The 24,008-nt window shown below is 40.3% G+C and overlaps 1 protein-coding gene across 1 annotated transcript; it reads left to right on the top strand.

Moving 5' to 3' along the window:
- Positions 1-422: 422 nt before the first annotated feature.
- On the top strand, positions 423-23,992 carry cc2d1b (coiled-coil and C2 domain containing 1B). The gene is made up of 26 exons (XM_080907424.1): positions 423-557; positions 843-969; positions 1,067-1,211; positions 5,437-5,537; positions 7,126-7,236; positions 7,749-7,892; positions 8,146-8,473; positions 9,015-9,133; positions 10,973-11,051; positions 12,306-12,383; positions 13,526-13,653; positions 14,336-14,408; positions 14,592-14,731; positions 14,809-14,938; positions 15,164-15,336; positions 17,275-17,400; positions 17,675-17,733; positions 17,848-17,964; positions 18,281-18,354; positions 18,614-18,672; positions 18,759-18,810; positions 19,125-19,224; positions 19,895-19,985; positions 20,115-20,237; positions 20,519-20,568; positions 21,093-23,992. Exons 2-25 carry the CDS (start codon positions 907-909, stop codon positions 20,528-20,530), a joined length of 2,625 nt encoding a protein of 874 aa, XP_080763550.1. The 5' UTR covers positions 423-557; positions 843-906; the 3' UTR covers positions 20,531-20,568; positions 21,093-23,992.
- The last annotated feature ends 16 nt before the right edge of the window (positions 23,993-24,008 follow it).

The following is a 24,008-nucleotide window of genomic DNA, read 5'->3' on the forward strand; positions in this document are numbered from 1 at the left end:
AGACTATTTCAAAGTTTCACTGCAAAGAGAAAGATGTGTACTATGAACCAAATAAAAGCATCTGTAAAAATCTCTGAACCGTCTTTGAATTGTGTGACAGATTTAGATCTGACAGTTTCTGACAGTATGTCACTTGAAATATTTGTTGAATTTGAACATTTTGTTCTCTGTGTTTTCTCTTTTATCTGTTTTCTGTAGAAAAGCATTTTTAAGGATCTGCGTCACTATCATGTATTATGTTTGTTTGAAGTTAGTGTATTTATGTTTGCGTTACTACTTAGAGAAGTAAGCCAATACATTTATGAAAAACCTCGTTACCAAATGTTTTACACGCAGGAAAACCTGACTTACTCAATAAACGTGGCTTGTATTTTTGCTTCTTTAGTCAGTGGGGACATTCTCGTTGCCTGGCAGACATGACTCGGGGATTCAACTTTCAAGCAGCGCTAGGGTGCTCCCAGGCTTAGCGCATGCGCGTTCAAAGAAATCCATTATGTCAAAGCATAGAAATGAAACTGTTCCTCTGAAAACTACCTGATGAAGTTGTGAACGAACAGGTAAATGTAAACGGTCTTTTCGCGGTATGATAATCTCTCTGAAGCCCTCGCGGTAGATACAGAAGTAGTTTCCATCTTGTTTATAAATTAACTTTTAGACTTAAGAGCCGACAGACATGGTTGGCTAGCAGCTAGCTGGGCTAACGTCACCGTTGTTTGGCAGCTCGTTTTCGCAGCTTGTTCGGGAGCCACTTGACAACCGCTCACATGATTTCAACAACTACTGCAACCGACATTGATTACAACACCGACATATTTTCTTAAAGTGTACGTGTGTTCGTGTAGGTGAGGTTTGGACCACCGGGGTGTCTCCGAGGGGATATTTCTACAACAAGAAACCAAAACAAACATGTTTGGTAAGAAGAAGAGAGCACCGCAGCCCAAAGGCCAGGGCGCCGCTGCTGCCAAGCAGGTAACAACTCCAGTAAACATAAGGTTGCAAACAGGAGGTTTTCTCTTCAGAAATATGTCAGCGTGGAGACGTTTATCCCCTTACTTCCTGCTTTTAGATGGGTCTGTTTGTAGACCTGAACCCCGAGGAGATGATGATGGGCATGGACGGAAACCTGGACGATCCGGATTTGGAGGCGGAACTTGCTGCTATTACTGGAAAAAAGGCTGCTGCAGGAGGAAAAGCCAGGCAGAAGGGGAAAAGTAAGTGCAGTAGTTATAACTTAAAGTTCTGAAAACCCCACTTCCACACGCACCCTTCTACACATGTGGTAGGTACAGCTAACATTTGCTGTCATTTAAGCGCTGCACTCACAGTCTCAGGCTACATCCACACAAATGCAGTCACCATCCAGGTGTGTGTTTTAGCAGTTTCGAACATAACCTCCGAATTTACTAATTTTCCTTTAGACATGATTCGCAAGATCATGCAACTACACTTTATGTGTCAGTGTAAACAGGAAGCAGAGGGTTTGTTGGTTGGTAGAGATGCTTAATTATGGCTGTTATTGTGGTCAGTATTGAGATCACTCACAGCCTTTGTAATTTTGTATATTTAGTGAACTGATTTTAACAGTGGATTCCTTTGTACTCTGTAATGTTTTCTTACTACAACCCTCATTCATCCAGTCACACTCTGATGGATGTTCAGTGTCTTTCCAAAGGATAGCCACCAATCTACCAATTAGTTAAATCTAACTCCAGTGCCACAGCCATCCCAAATATTAAAAATAAATTACCTGAAAGCATGCTGCAGCCCAGCAGGAAGTGGGTTTTGAGCGGAAGCGGACATTGTTATTGCTAATATAATTTGATTATTTGTGCAGATTTGCTATGCAGGAAGACCATTAGGTACCAAAAGTATGATCGGAGATTTCTTTGCTTGGACCAGCAGTGTGTTGTCATATGGAGGCATTGCAAAGTGAATTCATTTTTGTGGCTTGTTAGACAGAATCAGGGAAGAAAGATATAGTAAAAGTTCCCTCTCTTGCCCACTGTCACACACACTGTCACCGGGTAATTTGTTGATACGTGTGTTTGTTTTTCATATTTCTTGTTCATATTTGATCTTTTACCCCTGATGGGACTCTTAATGAATGAATAAAGAATAAAGGTATAGCAGGAACGCAGTACTCAGAGATAAAATCAGAGTTTGTTGAAGAAAAACTGTCAGTGAGCATGTTAGGGGCACAGACTTTGTTAGTCTGGAAGCTCACTCAGCGTGTAAGTTAGCTCTCTTTTTGCAACAAAAACTCAAAGCTTCTAAAGTCGGGGTTTAGATCTCCTGAGTTGATGTCCCGAGTTGTCCTGAATATGGTCAACACCATAGATAGTGTAAAGATGAATGTAGGCCAAAAAAAAGCTACTCAGTAGTAACTATTCATAGAAGCCAAGACTGTTTTTTGTACCAGGCTATAAGCAAACTTTTTAATGCAGTAAATGTGAACATTTTAAGTAGAAATCTGGGGATTTACATGCCTCCAGAAACTGCAGTTTGTAGCACTTCAGCATCATTTTTTAGTTCTGGGCCCTATTTCAGGAAGCCGGTTTAGAAAACTCAGAGTGAAAAACGATACTCAGGGTTGAGTAACCCCGAACTGTCCAACTCGGAATATTCGGTTTCAGAAAGGCTGATAACAATTAGTTCAGTCAACGCGGAGTTGCTTTAACCCCAAGTTAAGCGCGCGCACGAGGATACATAAAGCCCTGATTAGTGGAGCACAGATTAAGCGAGTCACCATGGAGACGGAGGGAAAGAAGGCGCGGTCAATGTATTTTACAGCGCTTGAGGCCGAAATTCTGATGGCAGCATATGCCGATAACATGCAAATTCCGCGGAAAAAAGCAACACAGCCTCAGCTGCAAAAGAAAGGGAGCATGCATGGCAAAACATAGCCGACAGAGTCAATGCGTGAGTGTTAATTTAAACATTGATCTAGGGATTTCCACCCATTTAACACGTTATTTTATTATATTTTATTTTTTCTTTCATACATTTTATTTTGTGATGTGATCTGAGGGCAGGTGCAACCCAACAGGCCCCAAACGTTCCTGGCAGCAAGTAAAAATGAAATATAAAAATATAGTCCAAACAGGTAAGGTGTAATTGTATTATGAGCCATAGTGCTTGGTCTGTTTGTCCCATGTAAATCAATTGCAGTTAGAGGCTACATTAATTTACTTTCTGTAAGCACTTATTGAAATTATCTGAGCACATTACAAGTACATATTTGCTTACTCTGTATGCTCAAATGTGACCCGTTATAGCCAACAGAAAAAAAGCGGAGGCCCGAAAAACAGGTGGGGGTCCTCCACCACCACCACCACTCACAGAGGCTGAGCAGTTGGCTTCCACATTTGTGATAATGTTGGCAGCATCACATATGATCTTCACAGTGCAGAGAACACAAATTAGCATCCATTACTATAATGAAATAATTTGTTAGTTTGAAATGCTACAGGGAACTATGTACCTGTACATTGATGCTGTGGAAAGACTTCCTGTTCACATAGTCTCCTTCATTTACTGAAGGAGCAATGATTGGAATGTGAGTGCCATCTATACAGCCAATCACGCCTGGGAACCGTGAGAATAAATGTAAAATTTAAGTAGTAGTTCAAGTATCACCACATCATGAATTAAGTTTCGTTCATCCTGATACCTGCAATTTTGTGGCATCCCTCTTTGATAAATCGTGTGGGTCTATGACCGGGGAACACCACAAACGAGTACAGGAGACGTTTCAGTGCAACTGTAACATTCCTGACTGCCCGACAGACGGTAGCCTTGGAAACGTGCTCAGCGTCACCAATATTATACAGAAAGCTCCCGTTTGCAAAAAACCGAAGTGCAATACAAATAATATGTACAGAACTGAGAGAATGTCCGCGATGTGTCACATGAGCAATATTAGGCCTGAGGATGTTATTCAAATAAATTATAGATTGTGCTGAAAAACGGTAACGTTCACACAGAAAATCATCAGGAAATGATAAAATGTCCGAACGCGCTCTAATCACTCTCTCCCGGCGGAGAGCTCTGCGGAGAATTTGGGCTTCAACATCTACTGGCTCTTCAAGGAAGGGGCACGCCATGTCTGACACTTCCTACAGTCAGGTTTCCGACAAAGAGGCGGAGAAAGTTAGGGTTAGTTGAAGCTAACCTGCTAGAGGGCAGGTTAGCTTCACGGAGTGTGTCGTCATAGTAACTCGCTCAGAATTAATCTAAACTCGCTTTGTGAAACCGAAAACCCAGAGTTTCCGTTAACCCAGGGTTTACTTACTCAGAGTTTGCACTAAACCGGCTTCCTGAAATAGGGCCCTGGAGGTTGCCACCTTAGCCACCACAAATGTGTATATAAATAATTTGACTTAGACCTCGTTAAGACAACACAAGTACTGTCCATAGTTGGGATGTGCTAGAAGTAGAATTTTAATTTAAGTTTGAGTTTTGACTTCCGACAATTATTAAAACCAGATACTTGAGATATAACAATTATTGTGCCACATTTTTATTTCCAACAATTAGTACATCCCTTTCCTCCATAAGTGTCTAACTTCACCTCCTTAACAGACTGCAGCAGGTTTAGTTCATCTAAATATAATTAATGGTAAAAGAAATAAAATGAAATATGTTTTTTTCTAAAGTTTAATGAATCAACCAGTTTTTTTCTCAAAGTCTGTGAGTAATTGTGTCACTCCTGATTTTATTAAATAATTAGGATTATACCGGAATTAAGCAGCTGTACTTCACAGTCCATAAAGTGCAAAAAAACAACAACACACCAGAGAGTGTATTCCCACTTGAAGATAGTGGTAGAAAGAAACAGACTATACCAGTGGGAGAGGATTGTTTATGTACAACAGTGAATTATTTAGCCTATCACAGCTAAATGTAAAAATATCAGCGAAACCACTGAAACAGTTTCAACAATCTTTGCTGTGCTCTCCCCGAACACGACCGAGTCTTTCACTTCTAAGTGTATTTTAGAGGTTTAAGTCAAGAGTGTGAACTCGATTTAACTTTAACAGCTGAATAGTACCTCATAAATGGTAAATGGCCTGTATTTGTATAGCACTTTTCTAGTCCCTAAGGACCCCAAAGCGCTTTACACAACCTGTCATTCACCCATTTACACACACATTCAGACACTGGTGATGGCAAGCTACATTGTAGCCACAGCTGCCCTGGGGCGCACTGACAGAGAAAAGATGATCTTCAAGTTTTAGGTTTATAAAACTTTTTTGTGAGAATGCTCTCTTTCATTTGGAGACTTTGACTGTTGGCTGAGTCTAGTGAATGTGTGATAATTATTCCCCGGACAATCACTCTTTGTGAATTCTTTGTTTTAGAAGATGTCATCCACACTGCATTGCTTCATTTGTTCTGCTTATAATGTGAATTCATGACACCTTGATTGTGTTGTAGGTCCCCTACCCATGGAAGATATCGCAAGAATGGCAGACGAGTGTATGAAGGACCTGGATGATGATGATGACGACAATGTAGAAGACGATGAAGACCTGTTGGTTAGTGTTTAAATAACCTGCTCTGTTTGATCCATTCCCAAACTTTAGGCAAGGCCAGCAAGCAATCAGAAATCTAGGCTGATGTGTTTATTTTATAACTTGGTATGTTTTCAGTGCACACCAGAGCTTTAAAACTGTAAACTGCATAGATTTAAAGATGAAAGGCTACTGAGTGCAGTGATAAAGTCCCATACATGGCAGAGACGTGGAAATGACTTTCCGGCCTAATCAAAGCGAGCTTGGATATTGTTGGTGATCAAAAGTCTACAAATACATTGACCAGTCTGGTTTAAGTTTTAGGTCACTTTATTCCATCCTTTCAGAATGATGTGGCTCACTAACCCAATAATCGTGCTTTGTGTTAGATTCCTTAGGAGTCATGGTTTCCAGTTTCTTGTAGCGGTGTTTTAACAAATGCACAATTACACCAACTGGCCACTTTCGCGGGTAAACCTGTTCCACCGCTCTTTAATACAAATATTTAATCAGCCAATCACATGCCTCAACTCAGTGCATTTAGGCATGTTGACATGGTCAGCAAAACTTGCTGAAGTTCAAGCATGAGCATCAGAATGAAGAAGAAAGGTGATTTAAGTGACTTTAGAAACTGCTCCATTGGGATTTTCCTCATGCAATCATCTCTGGGCTTTACAGAGAATGGTTTGAAAAAGAGAAACTCTCCAGCTAGTGGCAGTTCACTTTGGGGTCCTTAGTGTCCATGGTGCACTGCTTGAATGCCACAGCCTACCTAAATGTTGTTGCTGGTAATTTCTGACCGTCTTTATGACCACAGTGTAGCTTCTGATGGCTGCTTCCAGCAGGATATTATCCCCTATCACAAAAACTCAAATGAGCTCAAACTGGTTTCCTGAGTATGACAGCAAGTTCACTGTTCTCAAATTGCCTCCACAGTCAGCGGATCCCATCCAATAGACCGCCTTTGGGTTGTGGCGGAAAGGGAGATTCACATGGATGTGCTTCCTGCATATCTACAGTAACTGTTCCATGCTGTCATCTCAGTATGGGCTGAGAATTTCTGAGGAATGTTTCCAGCACTTTGTTGAATCTAAGTAACTAAGAATTAAAGCATTTCTTCAGACAAAAGAGGGTCAACCTGGAACTAGGTGTACTTAATGAAGTGTCCGTTGAGTGTATAGTAGTCAGAAAGTGATCTGTAGCCAAAAAGATGACGTTCCTTTGGCAAATGTGTGCTTTTTCTAAGTCACTGCTCATCTTGTTAACCCTGAAAAACTGGAACAGAACAGCATTTTACTGATATTAACTCACAGTCACTATCAACTGACTCCATGAACTAAAACCAATAAAAACCAATAAATAAATTCACTCTGGCCTCTCTGTGCCCGTCAGTTTTATAGCTCACACAGTAATCATGGTGTTCTTAAGCTGTAAATTACAGTTGTTTTTTTTTTTTTTATGTTCTGCACTTTCTGCTTCGCAGTATTTCCATTTATCAAACAACAGATGGGAAGCGTGACTCCCACTCGCTGCTTCTGAAATCCAGCTCTGTGTGTGCACAGAGAAAGCTTACTGTTGATCGGTTGCATTTTTTTTCTCCCCCCTCTATCAGGCAGAGCTACAGGAAGTGGTGGGTGAGGAGGAAGCTGAGGATGTTTCCTCCACATCCTCTGCCCCTGCTGAATCTTCTAAGGGTGAAACACCAGAGTCCCCAGCGGCACAGGTACAATACACGCTGCTTCTGCCAAACTTGAAACTGACACCATCAACATGTTTGTCAAATGGGAGATTTTTTTACCTGTTGCCAGTAACTGAAAAGAAAGGGAAAGGAAACATCCTACCTGTTGAGGTTTTATAAAACTTGATGCCTATTTTTTTTTTTAATATGAAATCAAAGATGTTTTAAACTTTTACACAAAAAACAGTTGTTCAACTGGCACGTGATCAGCTTCTGTTGACTAGATGCAGTTGAGGTAAATTATTTTCATTCCTTCTAGTAAGTCTGACTTCATTCCTGGTGATGAATTTCCTCACATCTGCATTTTAGTGTCTTTTAAAAACTTTGGATGCTTAACGTGCCTCGAATTTTAAGCATATGATTAAGGTTAAGATGTAGATGGACAGAAACTGAAAAATATGTTGTTTATGTCAACATGTTTTGCACAGTGAGTCATTTCTTCCTTTAACCAGATGTTTCCAGCTGCTTCTTAGGTTGTTTTGGTCTCACACTCGTAGGAGGAAGTAAAAGTCTCTGCGGCAGCCCCCGGCAGCCTCCAACACACCCTGGAGGAGAGGTTGGCAATGTACAAGACAGCCCTGCAGAACGCCAAGACAGCAGGGGAGTCCTCAAAAGCCAGGAGATATGATCGTGGTCTGAAGGTACGACATGCAGAGGGCATGAATTTACACCAAGCTGTTCGTTATGTCACAGTCAGAAGATGCAATTTTGGTTTGCATTTCTTAAAACACCTTATGTAAAAGATTTTCATCTCTTTCTTACTCCTGCCCATAAAACCTCTTGGTCATTGTTTACACTTGTGAGTCTTAAGTGATTAGATTTCTGCGATGAACCCTTTTTATTACACATGATGGCGTCTTTGTTGACTTTATGAATTTATGGTTTCTCTCACAGACGTTGGAGTCAATGTTGGGTGCTGTGAAAAAAGGAAGGCCTGTAAATGAGGCAGAGATCCCGCCGCCTGTTGCCATCGGAGCCCCGAGCGCTGCCCCGCGACCAGCTGTGCCTGCGAGGCCTGCTCCCCCTGTACCATCGCCACCTCAGCCCTCTCAGTCACGGGAGTCGGAGGCCACATCACCACAGTCACCTGCCGCGCCCGATGTCATCACACCCAGCAGCGAGGAGGAGCAATCGTCTTCTGCTGCTCTATCCACTCTGAGCAGCCTCCCATCTCCTCAGGAGCAAACCGATGAGGAAGCTGCTGACGTTTCACAATCAGATGGTCAGTTTCTCTTGAGTTGCACATTAGACCGTGTTTTTCTTTGCTCAGAATTGGCATGGAGACTACAGCTATAGGCATAATTGAGCTGCACAGTAAAAGCAATCTGTCTGTGTTAGAATATCTGTTACGCTTGACGCTGATTATCAAAACGAGTCAGATTAAACTGACCAGAGAACAGTGACAAGTAGATGTTTTTAATCTTCCAATCGATGAAGAAAACCCCGTCTTCATCAAAATTTATTATTATATTTTTATTATTTATGTATTATGTAAAGACCTCTCAACTCTTAAACAGGCTATATAAAGTGACCACCAACACATTTTAGGTTTAGATTATATTTTTTTCTGTATTTTAGCACGCTATGATGCATTTGATCATGTGTAACTGGTAATGGTTTGCACACATTTGAGTTTGGATCGGAGGGAAGCTGATGACTGATATAGCTGAGGCGAATCTGTCGTCTTCTCCCTCCTCATTATTGCGATGAATGAGGCCTTTCACTGTGGGAATTGACATCTGATTTGTCCGGTGAACCCTCAGCCAACAAGGCCACCGAGAAGATGCTTTTGGAGAGACAGCAAGAGTACAAGATGGCAGCGCTGAGAGCCAAGAAGCAAGGAGACGTGGAGCAAGCTAAGCTTTACTTCAAGACCAGCAAGGTGAGTCAGAGACCAGCAGCTATGAGTGATGTGTTCAAAATGAAGTGACAGATAACCAGCAGACTGAATTGTGGTCTGACAGGTCTGTTGTAGATGGTTTAAAAACATTTTCAATGTGATGTTTTTATATTAAATCAGATAAAAGGATTTCAGACAGAAACATGTAGCCATTTGTCACGTCTTTGTAAGAAATTGTGTATTTTCTGGCCTTCAACAGTGTAATTCAAAACGGTGTTTCTGTTTCCTGTTTAGCGTGTTTGTGTCTGTGTGTATACACAGAATGAAGCCTTTTTCCGATGAGAAGTGCAGCAATGTTTCTGAGCAGAGGAAGTTTCTTCTGTAGGAATGTTGTAAAAGCTGCATTTTTGATAATAGATACCGTGTGTCTGTTTTCAACATGATGTCTCACAGGATTATTTTTAAGAAAAATCTAATACTTACCTTTACAAAGCAGGAATTGGTTCCTTTTTATTTTTTTCTGTTATTAACTTTTGGTGTCTATTTGGATCTGGGAACATTTTGAGATGGGGGAGCAAAACTGGAATTAAATTCTTCTCAAATAAATGTTTTTTTTTCCTCAAAAAATATGAAGAATTTGATTAATTAATCCAGATATCTTTTTGAAATCAGAGCCTTCATGAGGCGCGTATCCTCACACTGCTCTTGTTCTCTTTGTTTTGCTCTTTAAACTTGTATCACCAGCTGTTTTTTTTTGTTATCAGACATGATCAGATTAAATGATTTCGAGTGAACATAACTTTTCAAATCGATAGATATCATAGATGTACATGCTAAAAATCTTGGACCTTTCAAATTTTGGTGGCCTTGTACATTCGGTGACAACAAGGGAAAGCTCAGAGGTCAAGTTTACTGAAACTCTTTTGAAAGTCAGTTGATGTGTTTAAATAGACCTTTGAGAAATAACAGGCAGTGAAGTATAATCACTGTTTGGTCGTGTATGCTGCCATGATTAAGGTGATTAGAGGGCGTGATTATGGCTTCTGGTGAGGTGGGTGTTTCAGGACAGCTGTTCTCTAACTTTTACTTCCAGGTGCCACCTAAAGATTGTACTACAGCAGGGTGGCACCATTTTCAAGAATATGTTGATTTACTTTAAATGCTACAAACCAAAATAGAACGAAAAGTAACATCCACAGCTAAGAATTCAGAACAAAAACGTTGTGGTTTACCACCAACAACTGTCTAGATTCACTTTGTGTGTCCTTTGCTGTATGTTCTTCTTTTTAGTGGGAAATTTGAGTCATCTAAAGTTTTCAGCCTTAAACAAACTGATGTCCACTAATGCTTGGTCATTTTATTATACAGTAATTATATTTTTCTGAACATTAGCTTTATTTCCTTCCTGATACACCCCTGGAGTATCTCAGAAAGTTCATTCTGTTTATCTGTACGCAGCATTTTCAGGGGAAGAAACATTTAATTTCTTTGATTACTGTGATGACTGATGAAATGTTTCTTCTCCCGAAAACACTGCATCCATACAAACTTTCTGGGATTGCCTCACCAGAATTATTGAGCATGCATCAAATCTTGTAGAGTTAACAAACACGGTAAAAAAAGAAAAAGCATTCTGTTATCCTCTGTACATTCATCGCTCGTGTCTGATTTGATTTCCAGTGCTGTAAGATTTAGAAAACATTTATTTGAATCTAGAGTTAAAATAGTAGCATAGTACTGCACGTTGTTATCCCCACACTGTGTTGCTGCACAGTCTGTTGGCAGGGTTTCTCTCTGAAGAATGTGAAACATGCCAAAAATGCGGATCCTCACAAAGACCATCATTATGTTTGACCTTTTTTTCTTTTAAATTTGATCCAGAGTTTCGATGCAGTGATCGAGGCGTTGGAAAAAGGACAGTCAGTGGATCTGAGTGGCCTTCCTTCACCTCCAGGACAGGGTGAGAAACACTAGCGTCAAATTTCAGTTTTGTTATGATGAACACACCAAGGAACTGGCACCAGTGGTTCAAGTACAGTAAAAGCAATCAGTCTGTGTTGTCTTAATTGGTTAGAAATCTGCTATCCTGTTACGTTAGGGTTAGGGTTATTATAGGCCATTGTTTATCTTATACTGGGCCTTCTGAGCCAGAACCTCAGTTATAACTCCTCTCCTTTTAAGCCAACTTTCTTCTCATTGGCTGCCCGTTGCAAACAGAAGGCCTGAACAGCAGATGGGCGGGGCTTGTTCAGCTGGGATGTTTTGGTGAGATTATTCAAAAATGTAACATCCAAGGCTAAACTGCATCTCCCTCTAAGCTTTATTTTCCACGTCAGTATGGTGAATATTTGTTTGGCACAGGCAGTAATAAACTTTTCTGTTTAGTACTTACCTTAAGTGTTTTGTGTCAGCATTACAAATGATTGAAAAAGTATCTTTTTCATCTGATATTCTGTGTGTGTGTGCTGTTGCAGGGGTTGTCATGTTTAATGTCCACATTAAACATGACAGAAAATGTAAATAATGAGGTCAGAGTATGCACAAATAATCAACCTGAGACAAAAGCTCAGACCTGACATTCAGTTTCAGTCATTTCTTTGGTGTACTGCTTCATAGGCCATCATCTACATGTTTACCATCACCAGGGGGCAATGTCAAAAATATGTGGAACAACTGGTCTGTGGAGTACTCATGCATGTGCTGTTTCTGGTCCTTCAACCAGCCAAAGGGGTAGAACCAAAGTTAAAATGTACTTTTCAAAACAATGAAAACCGTCTGCCATGGCCATCACCTGTGCTTGGCATGTCACTTTTTTGAACACTGATTGTTTTCTTTCACGTCTCCCCCTCCTGGTTAACTCTCCTGTCACTCCTTTTCCCGCAAAGGGATGACTCCAGACAAAAAATGCATCCTTTACTTTGTGTAGCTAAATACCTACACAAATGGGTAATAACACATTACCATGAATTCTAAGGGGTGTACACCTCTATGTACACCAGCACCATAGTTCAACTTTAAGCTATAACACACTAAACTGGGGTATGTATGTAGTCACATTAATTATGCATCTAAAATGCAGTAAACTACTAATAACAAAAGTCGTTTTTTAAAAAAGGACTTTATTCTAGAAACTCAATAGAGATCACACAGATCTTCCACAAACTTGTTTTCTGTTTGTTTCAGTTGAATTTGTGTTTTTGTGTTGAATGTCCAGGAGGAAGCTCCGCTCCGGTGGCTGCAGCTCCCGCTGGTCAAAGCACACAGCCGACCCCGCCGGCTGCAGCAGCTCCAGGTAGGAATCATTTTAACAGTCACGTAGTTCTGCTTTCAGCTTATTTCTCTTAAAATACAGCAAATTATATCAGAAGAAAACATGCTGTTTGTTTTGTGACAGCGTTGTATTAATTTACATAAAGATGAGTAGCAGGAAGTGACCCCAAACATGACAGCTCTGATAAACATTCAGCTGTTTGCATTAAAAAGTAAACATTCACAAAATGTCACATGGCTGATGAGATGAGATTTACAGTCCTTATAAGCACCCATGGTTCATTCATAGTGAAATCAATGAGCCTGTGTTGTGAAAAAATGTATAGTATATGTATGTATGAGTTATTAATTAACTGAACAAACATTATACGTGAATTGTGCTTTTAACAGGCACTTACTTGTACTTTTCAATATAGTAATTCAAAAGATGGAAAAACCACAAATATATGATTTGGAGGTGGTGGGGGACACTGGGTTGTCTGGTAAGGAGTAAAGCTCATATTGCTAGATATTTTTGAGTGGAAAGGCATCTCATAAGGGCAATTAGCCGCTGTGAGGGTGAAAATGGGGACAGCAACAGGTTGGGGTGACAGTTTACTTGGGCCTTTTGAACCTAGATGGTAGCCAGGAGCGCAGCAGAGAGCTGCAGCTGATAAACGAATGACACCAGGTCCCTCAGAGATATGGAGACAAAAGGAGCTGCAGCAGGTTTTGTAATGGTCCTTTGATCTGTCGACCAAAGGCTCTCTCTCTCTCCATCTTGGCTCAAGCTGAACTGAACTGTCATGAGTTTTTAGGAGGATGCAGATGCACCACTATAAAGGAAACAGGTGTGCCTAACTTGTAAAACAAGAGCTTTGTAGCAAAAAGGAGTGTGGAAAAGTAATTTTTTCTTCCAGATTATTATTATTATTATTATTATTATTATTATTATTATTATTATTTATTTATTTATTTATTTATTTATTTATTTTTTCATCATTGCTACGAATCAAAATAATAACTCTATTTTATATCTGATAATTTTTCCTGCACCAACCGAGAGACATTTGCATCTTTGACACGTCCATATTGCCTCTGTACTCAATCAGATAAAGCTACTGCCTCGTTCACGGGGTCGCTACAGTGGGTAGTTCTGGTTGATTTTTTTTTTCTTTCTTTCAGCCCCTTCAGCTCCTAAAGATGTGCTGGAGGCTCTCGAGCAGAGACGAGCCAAGTACACGGAGGCGTCTGCACAGGCCAAGGCCAGCGGAGACGACCGCAAGGCCCGAATGCACGACCGTATTGCCAAGGTAACAGGAGAAACTTCTGAAGTCTGTCCTTACAGTCAGAGTGCTCTGTTACTAAAGCTTTGTCACATTCGTCCTCTCTGACATAGACACAGCGTTTTATTTTTCATGCAGTCTTGGGTTGTTTCCACACATGAACTGCACACTTTGAACAGAATCAGAACGGGATTTGTTCCACAATTATTCTTCTTCACATCGAGCACAGAGCAAGACTTGGATTACTTGAAGTATTGTTTGTTTGTAGATGAGGCGAATGCCTGAAAAGAAAGCACTGGAGGCAGCATACTAAGCTAATTAAGCTAAATACAAAGAGATTTATATGTGATCCAGCTGCGAAGGACATTTGTGTTCTTACGTGCTCCTCTGTCGGGTAAAAAGTTCTGGAAATGTTCAGGATTGTACTGGATGAGTGAAAACGGGCCCGCTCCAAAATGTGAGACAGACCATCCTCTTTCCCTTTTTTGTTGAAGCTTGGATTTGTTTGTGTCTAAGACTTTAAAATCTCGAATAATTATGTGGGTATGAGTAAATAAAACGAGGCAATAAATTAAATTTACAGACATAATAATAATAATAATAAAAGCATAGTCTCCCAGCACTTAGCATCGGCAAACTTCTACGTTTACCCCCCGATGAGAGGATTGGCTCTGCTGCTAACATATTTTTAAACTCCTGCCTCCTGCAGCAATACCAGAGCGCCATCCGCGCTCACAAAGCAGGAAAAGCAGTCAACTTTGACGAGCTGCCGGTTCCCCCTGGTGAGATACATGTTTTTTATTTTTCCAAGTGAAATTTAACTCTATAAAGCCCAATTATATTTATGTGCTCAGTTCTGTAGTGCAGGATTACTTTGTATACTTTTATTATTGCTGCAGCACAAATACATGGACATTTCTTTTTTCTGCTAAGCTGAAAAGGTCAGTGAACACCTTTTCTTACAGGCTTTCCTCCGATCCCTGGCCAGAAGGCAGTGGGAGCTGAGCAGGGGATTGTTGCTGCTCTGGAGGCAGCTAATAAGCTTGCCTCTAGTGATGCTGCTGAAGTTGCAGATGAGGAAGAGGATGAGGCAAAGGAAGAATTGGTAGGATCACAGAATTACAAGGTAATTAAATATTTGGTTCCTGTGGAAAAATTGACTGTAGTGTTTTGTCTGTGTAGGCAAAGCCTGCTGCTCCTGAAGAGCCAAAGAAGCCCACTTTAGACATTCCCACAGCAGGTCACGAACAGAAGAGGACTCCGTCAGCTTCACCTGACAGGACAACCATCGGAGAAGGACTCTCACAAACAGGTAAGACACAAGAGTTTAAGTCTGAAGGATATAAGACATCCTCTGAAAACCCAGAGACTCCTTTGGCTCCTGAGAAACTCTTTAACAGAACATCCTCTCAACTCGTACTGAAAAAGTTTTAGACGAGGTAGATGGAGAGAAGTACTGACTGACTGAAGAACCTAGGGGCTCATTACAGATCTATAAACTACTTCGCTTTGTGTCTGTTCTGTCTTCATTTTCCAGCTGTTCAGCAGCTGGAGTTCTTGGAGGGTCGAAAGAAGCAATACATGAAGGCTGCGCTGCAGGCGAAGCAGAAAAATGATATGGAGCAGGCAAAGATTTTTCTCCGCACCGCCAAGAGCTTCGAGCCCATGATCGAGGCGGCACGCAGCGGCAAAACTGTGGACATCAGCACGGTGAGCAGACAGTGGATCTACGCTTCATATTTGGATTAACCAAAACCTGCTTACAGTTAAAAATAGGCTTCATTCAGGTTGTAGATTACAAGGTCTGAGAACAGGTTCAGAAAAACCAAAAGTTTTTTTCACGTGCACCTCTAGAACATTTTTAATGTTTGCTGGTTTTAAATCTGTCAGCAGAAGTCCTGTTGTCTGTCCTTCTGTGATAAGCGCTGCACCTGCTCCAGCGTGCCAAAACCAAGATCATTCAGTTTGGTTCTCTGAACCAGCACAGAGTTAATTACTGCTCTTTAGAAGCTAGTCACAGAAAGTCCACTCAGTTTTTCTGTTTATTAAAAACTGAAATGTGGGCTGGAATCGTTCAACTGTGTTTTCATTTTGGAGCCGTATTTGGAGATGTTGCAGGGAGGCAAATTTGATAAAAAGGGCAGGTGGTCAGGAAATACTGCGTTGGCATCTGGTGATACTGTGCTGGCTTTCACCACAGTCCAGATGTTTCTGCCTAATACCCCCCCTTAGACACCGCAGGATGTTGCTTGTGTGGACAGTCTCACACTGGGGCACCATTCCTCAGTGCAAAACCTGATCAATGTTGATAAGTTGGAGAAAGAAATGAAGAGCATGTTTCCTGTCTTGCTCTTCATCTTCAGTGCTGCCTTTGCTATTAAAAAACCTGACTTCCAGGAAAAGATCTAAAAACTGCAGCTGTGATGAAAATGGTCCTTAGGTGCTCAGTAAGATCAGCCTGATTCAGATTATTTTTTGAGAAACACAATTTAAAGTTAGATAAAATGACTAAGTGAGAAAGTTAGTTCTGAATGTGCCTTGATGGAGTTACGTTGATGTTTGTTGTTGAAATTTCATTGTGTTTTATGTAAGAATTAGGTTGAAGCTGCAAAACACAAGACAACAATTTGTTTCTAAAAACTTGCATGTTATATGACAGGCTTTAGAAGGCTTTAGATATTTAAATCTGACTCCCAAAACAAGTTTTTGGCCAGTACAGTTAAATTATACGCACGCACAGGAGAGAAGAGGGTTATCAGCAGTTTGTTTAAATGATCCGATTTAAGATAAAATAAGAAATGTTATTTATCACTAAAGTTTGGAAAATTTGTCTGTGAAGGTTCTCAGTCATCCAGTTCATTGTAGACTAAGGAGCTTGGAAAGAAAAGCGTCTTGACATCTTTAAGTTTCCTTGAAGACGTTTCACCTCTCATCCGAGAAGCTTCTTCAGTTCTAAGAGCAACTGGTGGAGAGTCCGAGATTTTAAGCTTGGCTCGTGTGATTAGGTAGAGGATCAATAGGGGATCCATGACCCTCTTGGGGGACATTCCCATAGGGCTTAAAATCTGGGACTCTCCACCAGTTACTCTTAGAACTGAAGAAGCTTCTCGGATGAGAGGTGAAACGTCTTCAAGGAATTTAAAGAAGTCAAGACGCTTTTCTTTCCAAGTTCCTTTGGAAAATTTACTGTTACAGCAATTATAAACACAACTAATAACAAACTAAAGCAATAATAATAAAGTAAAACAGAAAAAAAATAGCTCAAGAGCTCAAATAAACAAAAATAAAGTAGGTCAATAAACAAATATATAAACCAAATAAAAAAACAAGGCTATCAAGTGATGCTAAACATGCTGTTTAAAAAAATATCTTAGTAAAATATAGAGAGAATAAAATAATTAATTTTATTTAAAAGATGGCCTACTAAATAAAATGTGGCAAAAAAACAAAACAAAGAAAGGAAATGTCGGGTGACATTAATGTGTCTCTGCACACATGTGGTGTAAAGTGTTATGAACAGTGTATGGTTGAAATTAAGCTGCTGAGATGAGACTATAGAGAAATCTCACCCACACTGATGTGTTGTGTTGAGTGTCTGCAACACAGGCTAAAAATGCTCTCTCTCTCTCTCTCTCTCTCTGCCTGCAGGTGCCGTCGCCTCCTGGTGATGAAGACGAAGACTTCATCCTGGTTCACCACAGCGACGTGCAGATCTCAGAGAAAGCCGAGGAAGTTTACACGCAGCTGGCCAAGATCCTGAAAGAGCAGCACGAGGTAAAACCGCAGCAGAGTCTTTATAAAAAGTTCTTTTTGAAATTTAACGGAATTAAATTTTTCTTCGGCCAAATTCTACAGATTATTTGTGATTTTAAATAAATGTGTTTATGCCTTTAAACTATTAACAAGATTTCCCCTCAGAAGAAACTTTTCAGCTCTCTGATGTTTGTTCATGAATAATTTCTGCTGCCAGAAACAGATTTTCTGCCTCTGATTTCTCCAAACTGTGACCCTCTGTGACCCTTTCTCCTGGCTTTCTTCCTTTATTTAGAAATGTTTAACTTACTCCGAGCAGTTCAAACACCTGGGAAACGTCACTGAAACAACAAAGTAAGCTTCCTCGTCACCTACAGAGATTTACATTTAAACTCTAAATTAATTGTTGAATGGTTGATGACATGAAACATGAAAAGGTTTTATTCCTTTTTTTCATGTTTTTTTTAGGTTTGAGAAAATGGCTGAAAGCTGTAAGAAGAGTATGGAAGTCTTGAAGTTGGCTCAGTCGAGGGGTCTGCCTCCTCCTAAACATCATTTCGAGGAGAAGTCATTTCGCATAGCCAAGTGGGAACATTTGCCATCAATTCTTTACTCCTGCTGAGTTATTCATTAGTTATAAAGTTAGCAAATAATCTGCTTTCATTTATTTTAATAGACGGTTCATATATTAAGGGGGCAGTAAATAATTTCATACATGCCTTCATCTTTTGCTTGCACTAAACAAATTTTAGAGAAAAGCAGTTTTCTATATGTTTCTAAAAGTGTATACAACATAATTTCACTGAGTGACTGGTGCAGTTTTCTTAGTGTTTACACTTGAAGCAGACACAATAAATCACTCAACTTTCTCCCTGCTTTTTTTTCCTGTTGTTGTTTTCAGGATATTTCCAGAGCTGAGCAGCACTGACATGGTTGTTATTATCGTAAAAGGGATGAATCTTCCTGCTCCTAGCGGTAAAAATCTGCATTTATCAGTTTTTCCTGTTTTTTTTGTTTTCCCCCCCAAGGACGTGTTTATTCAGAATTTAAAAATATTCATATCAGCAATAAAACAGGAGGATGAACAGGGATAAACGGGGAATTCAACTCATAGAACAAACCAGTGATCTTGAATCAGTTACTCAGACTGATTTTCCATAAATCGAGTCGAAGGTCACACCTCAAAGTGGGTAAAACAAAAGTTTCATGCTTTTTGCTTTTCTTCCTCCTGCAGGAATCCAAGCAAACGATCTGGATGCTTACGTCAAGTTTGAGTTCCCCTATCCCAGCACGGTAAGAGCCTGAAAATCTGCCTTTTTAAAAATTAACACCAGTGAGTGTTTTTGCTTAAGTTTCATCTGCTGTTTTGCTGCCACCAGGAGCAGCCACAGAAACTCAAAACAGCTGTCATCAAGAACACTAACTCCCCAGGTGAGACATGACTCTTGCTTCAGGTGTGCTTTAGTTGTGGGATTTTCTTTTCTAGTTCCAGGGTGTATAAATGTTTCTTTTTCTTTTTTTTTTAAGGACACAAGCATTTTTGCTGTTCAAAACGAACCGAGCCTTATTTTAGGTTCATTTTCATGCGAGATCATTTTGGTTTTAAAGTTGTGGTACTTTTTAAAAACTCTCTTAAGGAGTTGGGTAGAATTCCCTAATATTTCCATGTTGGCTTTATTTGTTGTCCTCTAAACTGCTTCATTTAGCTGAGCGATGTTGACTTTTTTGTTGTCTCTTTTTGTCAGAATACAACCAGAGTTTCAAGCTTCAAATCAGCCGCAACCATCGTGGCTTCAGGAGGGTGGTGACAGCTAAAGGCCTCAAGCTAGAGCTGCTGCACAAAGGGTGAGTCCCAGGAGCTGCTGGTCGGACAGCATGCGACACGTAGTGAGTATTTAAAATGTGCTGTGAGAACTTTTCGAGCAGCTGCTGGCTCTTTAGTCATTAGCATGTTACAACAATGGGACTTTGACACAAGAAGGGCTGTAATTGTACCTGTTTATTTCAGATAAATGTGAGAAATTAGTCAAATCAGTCGTGCTAGTGGGTGTTTACTGTGAGGGATTACTGGTGATGTTTCAATATGCTGCAAAAAAGAAGATCTGAAAGTGGGAACGCATAATAACCAGAATCTCTGATGGGAGTCTTCAGGTTTAGTTTCTTATCACAGTGTAATTATATAAATGTGTCAGCCGCCTCTGCTGGTGTTTGCTGTGTGGGCTTAAGATCAGGGTAGTTTTTAGAAGGAAGAAGTGCAGATTAACAGAGAGAATAAAAATGACACACATGCTGAATGAGCAGATGTTCAGAAACCAGATGATCCTACATGTTAAATGATGTCTTGTTTATTTTGGCATCACAGTTTTTCTATAGAGAGGTTTTCTATTTCAGTGGATGTTGAATGGATTGCCAATGACTTGGTAGATGTTTAGAGGTTAAACCTTGATTTTTTTTATTTCACACACGCTGTCCTTAGCTGTGGCTCATCAGTGTAACCGTGTCTGTCGTCTCACAGCGGTTTCTTACGGAGCGACAAGCCGATCGGAACAGCCCTGCTGAAGCTGGACAAGCTGGAGTCACACAGTGAAATCAGGGAGATTGTCGAGGTGAATGACATTCAGTTTGAAAGGATAAGGAAATTGATCTGTGGTGTTTAAGTTAATTCGTTAAGACAGAAATCAGGAGGCCGTTTGTCTGAGAGGGTTAAGATGTGATCACGGTGTTTCGTGTGCCAGGTGATGGACGGACGGAAACCCACAGGGGGTCGCATTGAAGTGAAGGTCAGACTGCGGGAGCCTCTTAGCGGTCAGGACATGCAGACCAGCACGGAGCGCTGGCTGGTGATTGACCAGTCGCAGGTAACATATAAAGATATGAAAAAGCTCGGTAATTAGAATATGATCAACCCTCAATGACTTCAGCTTTACTTAGAATGGCTTTCTTTAATTTGCTTGCTTTTATAGTTTATTTGCCTTTTTTCTGCTTGTTTAGTTAATTTTACTAATTTGTTGTTAAGGGTTTTTTTTTTTTTGTTCCATATTTTATAAAATTATGGACACACAAGGTTATGTTGGTAGCCAGGTGTGTGTGGTTTTGTAAAATGTTCTCAGAGCTTTACCCGGCCTTTCTTTTTTGGTAGGTTCTTGTTTAGATGTTACTGCAAGACTGAAGATGAAGTGCAAGAAGAAGGTAATTATACGGTTTACATTCACAATCATAGCTAGAAGATGAGCCTGCCATCACAATGTAGGTGAAGAGACTTTTTAGATGCTTTGATTTCTTTTGGTCACCTGTCCCAGATGGATGCCTTAAAATGTACAACACACTTTTTCAGGTTTGATCCAGTGAATTAGAAGGAAAAAGATCCAACATCCAGAGTACCAATGTTTCTCAGACATTAGGTTGTATAGTTTTGCTGCTGAAATTATGATGGGGGGGGGGGGGGGGGGGGAATAAAAAAAGCTAAATTGGCAACCCCTCAGCCTCAAAGTAGACACAGCCACTGGATCAGTCCCAGAATCCTACATTACATTGAATTATTGCGTTTACAAGATTTTCAGAACACTTGACCTCCAATCTTGACTTTGAGCTCAAGGTCACCAGGATTCAAACTCATCCAAGATTTTTAGGTTATGGCTAGAAAAGTTAATGTCTGCAGTGCATCTACGTTTAATTCCTCCTTGACTGATACTGGAGATGTCTTTGCCCTGCAGATGTAAGGAACTCAATCTAAAACACTCAGAGGGAGAAGAGGAGGAGATGATGAAGGTGGTTTGGGAAGTTCTGAAGACGGTCTGTTGTTCAGTTTGGACTCAGACCTACACGGGTCTTGTAGTATCTTTTGCACATTTGCACGACACACACGCTCCCCTTCACTCAGCAGGAGACACGGAGCTGCCTTATGGAGACGTGAACCTTGTGTCTGCCTCCACCGGAAGGCGATGAGGGCCTCTCTTTGAGATTGAAAAACACTCAGGCAAAGATCACAGCTGCCTAAACTGTTTCCTGATGTGTGGGTCCGGCATGGTGTCCTTTGCGAGTGACAAAGGGGACCGGTGTCGAGTTAAGCTGATCCTGCTGCCTGACGTAATTTTTAGTTAATATATCAAAGAATGTGTAAATAGTCCTTGTGGTATCTAGAACTGCACCTATGCACTAATACCAAAGTAATCACAGTTGCTGTAAAATCCTGCGTATTTGAAAGCCGCCTTTAGCTGCCAAATCTGTTACGATGTATACATTTAAATTATATAATTACAGCCTGGGCTGTCGGGAGTTTTCAGTACATTTTCCGCTCAGTTACAGTCTGTTACAGACTTCGGTGTGAAAACGTCAGGCAGATATTGCAGTAGCCACCTCATGTTTATTTAACAGGAAAGTAAGCCAAGAAATCACCAGATTACACAAGGTACGATCGTTATTTTAGAGACCACACATTTCGCATGCGCTGCAAGTCCTCTAATTGTGGTCACTAAACTGCACACTCACCTGCCTGCCGTTTTAGGTGCATTTGACTTGTTTACACTGAATAGCACAAAAACTGGAGACGAATAATGTCACGTGTGAGGAGGAGAGTACACAGGATCATCTTTAAAAAGCATCGTGTAAAGGAACAGAAAGAAAGAAAGATTTAAATGTCAGGAAACTCTAAGCTTAGCCTAGCTTTGCATAAAACTGGAAGGGGGCTGCAAATTGAATCCTGTTTAAAAATACAACTACTAGTTTTTCAAGGTCACAGATGAACACATTTTATATTTATTTCTACCCACTCATTTTGTAGAAGGAGTTTAGGACCTTTAAAAAGACTCACCACTGGCCGTCTCAGTCATTATGCTCAGCTAACCTAACCTGAAGCAAAAGCAGCTCTAGTCTTCTGGTTTTATTCTTTTGACAGCATATGGGGGCCATTCTGGGTGGTTTTTCATAATCCACAGTTCACAATAATTCCTGAATAATTTATTTAGGTGTCGCCCACCAGTTGATTCTGTCTGAAACAAGCTGTTTTAGCTCCTCCCCCTTTATTAAGTCTGTTTCCTTCTGATTGGCTGCCCCTTGCATACACCAGCTTCAAGTTTCTGTGTTTTAGGTATACTGCCCTGATTATTTGAAAGTTTGGCTAGCATATATATAAAACAGGAAATAAAAGATAAAACACACTAGCTCCACTTTAAAGTTTGGAGTTCACAGGGAAAAATGTAATACATTTTGAAATTTTAAGGGGTGGAATTTTTTTTCACTTTAGTTTTCAAGATTATGTCAGTTTCTGTAACGTCATTGTTATTCAACAAACACCAATCGAATCACATATTTATGTACAGTGCGATGAGGTTAAACCAGCCTTGCAAAGTCGAGCAATGTTTCAAAGAGTAAGTCGGAAATTTGGCTCCATTGTTTATTTAAATTGGCCCTAATGTGCTGTCTTAGAGTCTCAACAGGAATGTTTGTCACTACTTTTGAAATCTATGGACCATCTCATGTGAGAGAAACTGAATATTGGGAGTGAAACCTCTCAGTGTTTTAATAAAGGGTCAGTTCACTCAAATTACCAAACCACGTCAAGCCAAGCACTTTTTCACATGTCATTCAGAAACAGTTGACTGATTGAATTGCCATGGTGAGTTCGAGTTAAGATAAAGCTCTAAGCGGAGTCTTTCCCAGCTGCCTTAAAATGCCTCAAATGACTGAAATGGAGTCGTATCACATGACTCTGCAGCGTCTTCCAGCTCTCTGTTTCTACTTTGCAACCTTGTTTTGGAGTATTTTGCAGCTAAAGAGACTTCTGTGCAGTTGCTGTGTTACATCCATGTAGTGTCTGAAATGTGCCAAGAGCTGTAGCAAACTCTCTGCATGTAGTACATAAGTGGGTAAATGGACAGCCTTAAATTCATTAGGTTAATGTCGATTCAAGTGAGGCAAGAAAACGAATGCTTCCACTAGTACTGAGTGAACTAACCCTTTAAAAAATGAACCGCAGAAGAAGCCATACAAGTTTAACTGAGCCAACGACGTAAATCCCACCTCAAGCAGGTGTACCTCAGACTGTCTGCGTCATTATTATCATCATTATTATTATTATTATTATTATTATTATTATTACCATGGTCACACATTTCAGTTTCCGCTTCTTCTAATTTTCTTTTTTTTAAATCTGCGCCTAATTTTTAGTATAAAGGAAAAAAGTTCAGTTTACAGTAACACTGATCAAAATACTGAAGCTGGGTCCACGCAGGAAGCGATGTCACTCATCACGCGTAGCCTTGAAGCTAAAAGGTTTGTCGCTAGTGGACTTTCTAGACCCTGGTTGCCTAGGTAACCCTCTAACGCATTTACCGCACTGTGATATGTCAATTAACGGTATCTTGTGCTCTTATTGGCCGAAATTGATTGAAGTTGAGTAAAGCTCATCTCGGGATACACCCACTTTGCCCTCACCAACCGTTATGTCACCTGTCATCGCTTCCTGTGTGGAAGCCATTAAAATGTTTTAGTTTTTACCATATAGATGTTCACACAGATCATGTGTTTCTAAAATGCTTCATAATTAACAGAATCAGTTCTTTGATTTTTGACTGAATCTGCTGATCCTGCTCTAAAACGAACCAATAAAAAAATTCCTGTTTTAAATGTGT

The sequence above is a fragment of the Rhamphochromis sp. 'chilingali' genome (genome assembly GCF_963969265.1).
Source record: "Rhamphochromis sp. 'chilingali' genome assembly, chromosome: 16".
NCBI lineage: Eukaryota > Metazoa > Chordata > Actinopteri > Cichliformes > Cichlidae > Rhamphochromis > Rhamphochromis sp. 'chilingali'.

What these genes read in the sequence shown, in the direction of transcription:
- cc2d1b (XM_080907424.1), top strand. Translation starts at nt 907, where the DNA reads ATGTTTGGTAAGAAGAAGAGAGCACCGCAGCCCAAAGGCCAGGGCGCC. An exon ending in TCCTTCACCTCCAGGACAGG is followed by an intron (nt 11,052 to 12,305) that starts GTGAGAAACACT and finishes TTGAATGTCCAG; the next exon opens with GAGGAAGCTCCGCTCCGGTG. An exon ending in AAACTGTGGACATCAGCACG is followed by an intron (nt 15,337 to 17,274) that starts GTGAGCAGACAG and finishes CTCTGCCTGCAG; the next exon opens with GTGCCGTCGCCTCCTGGTGA.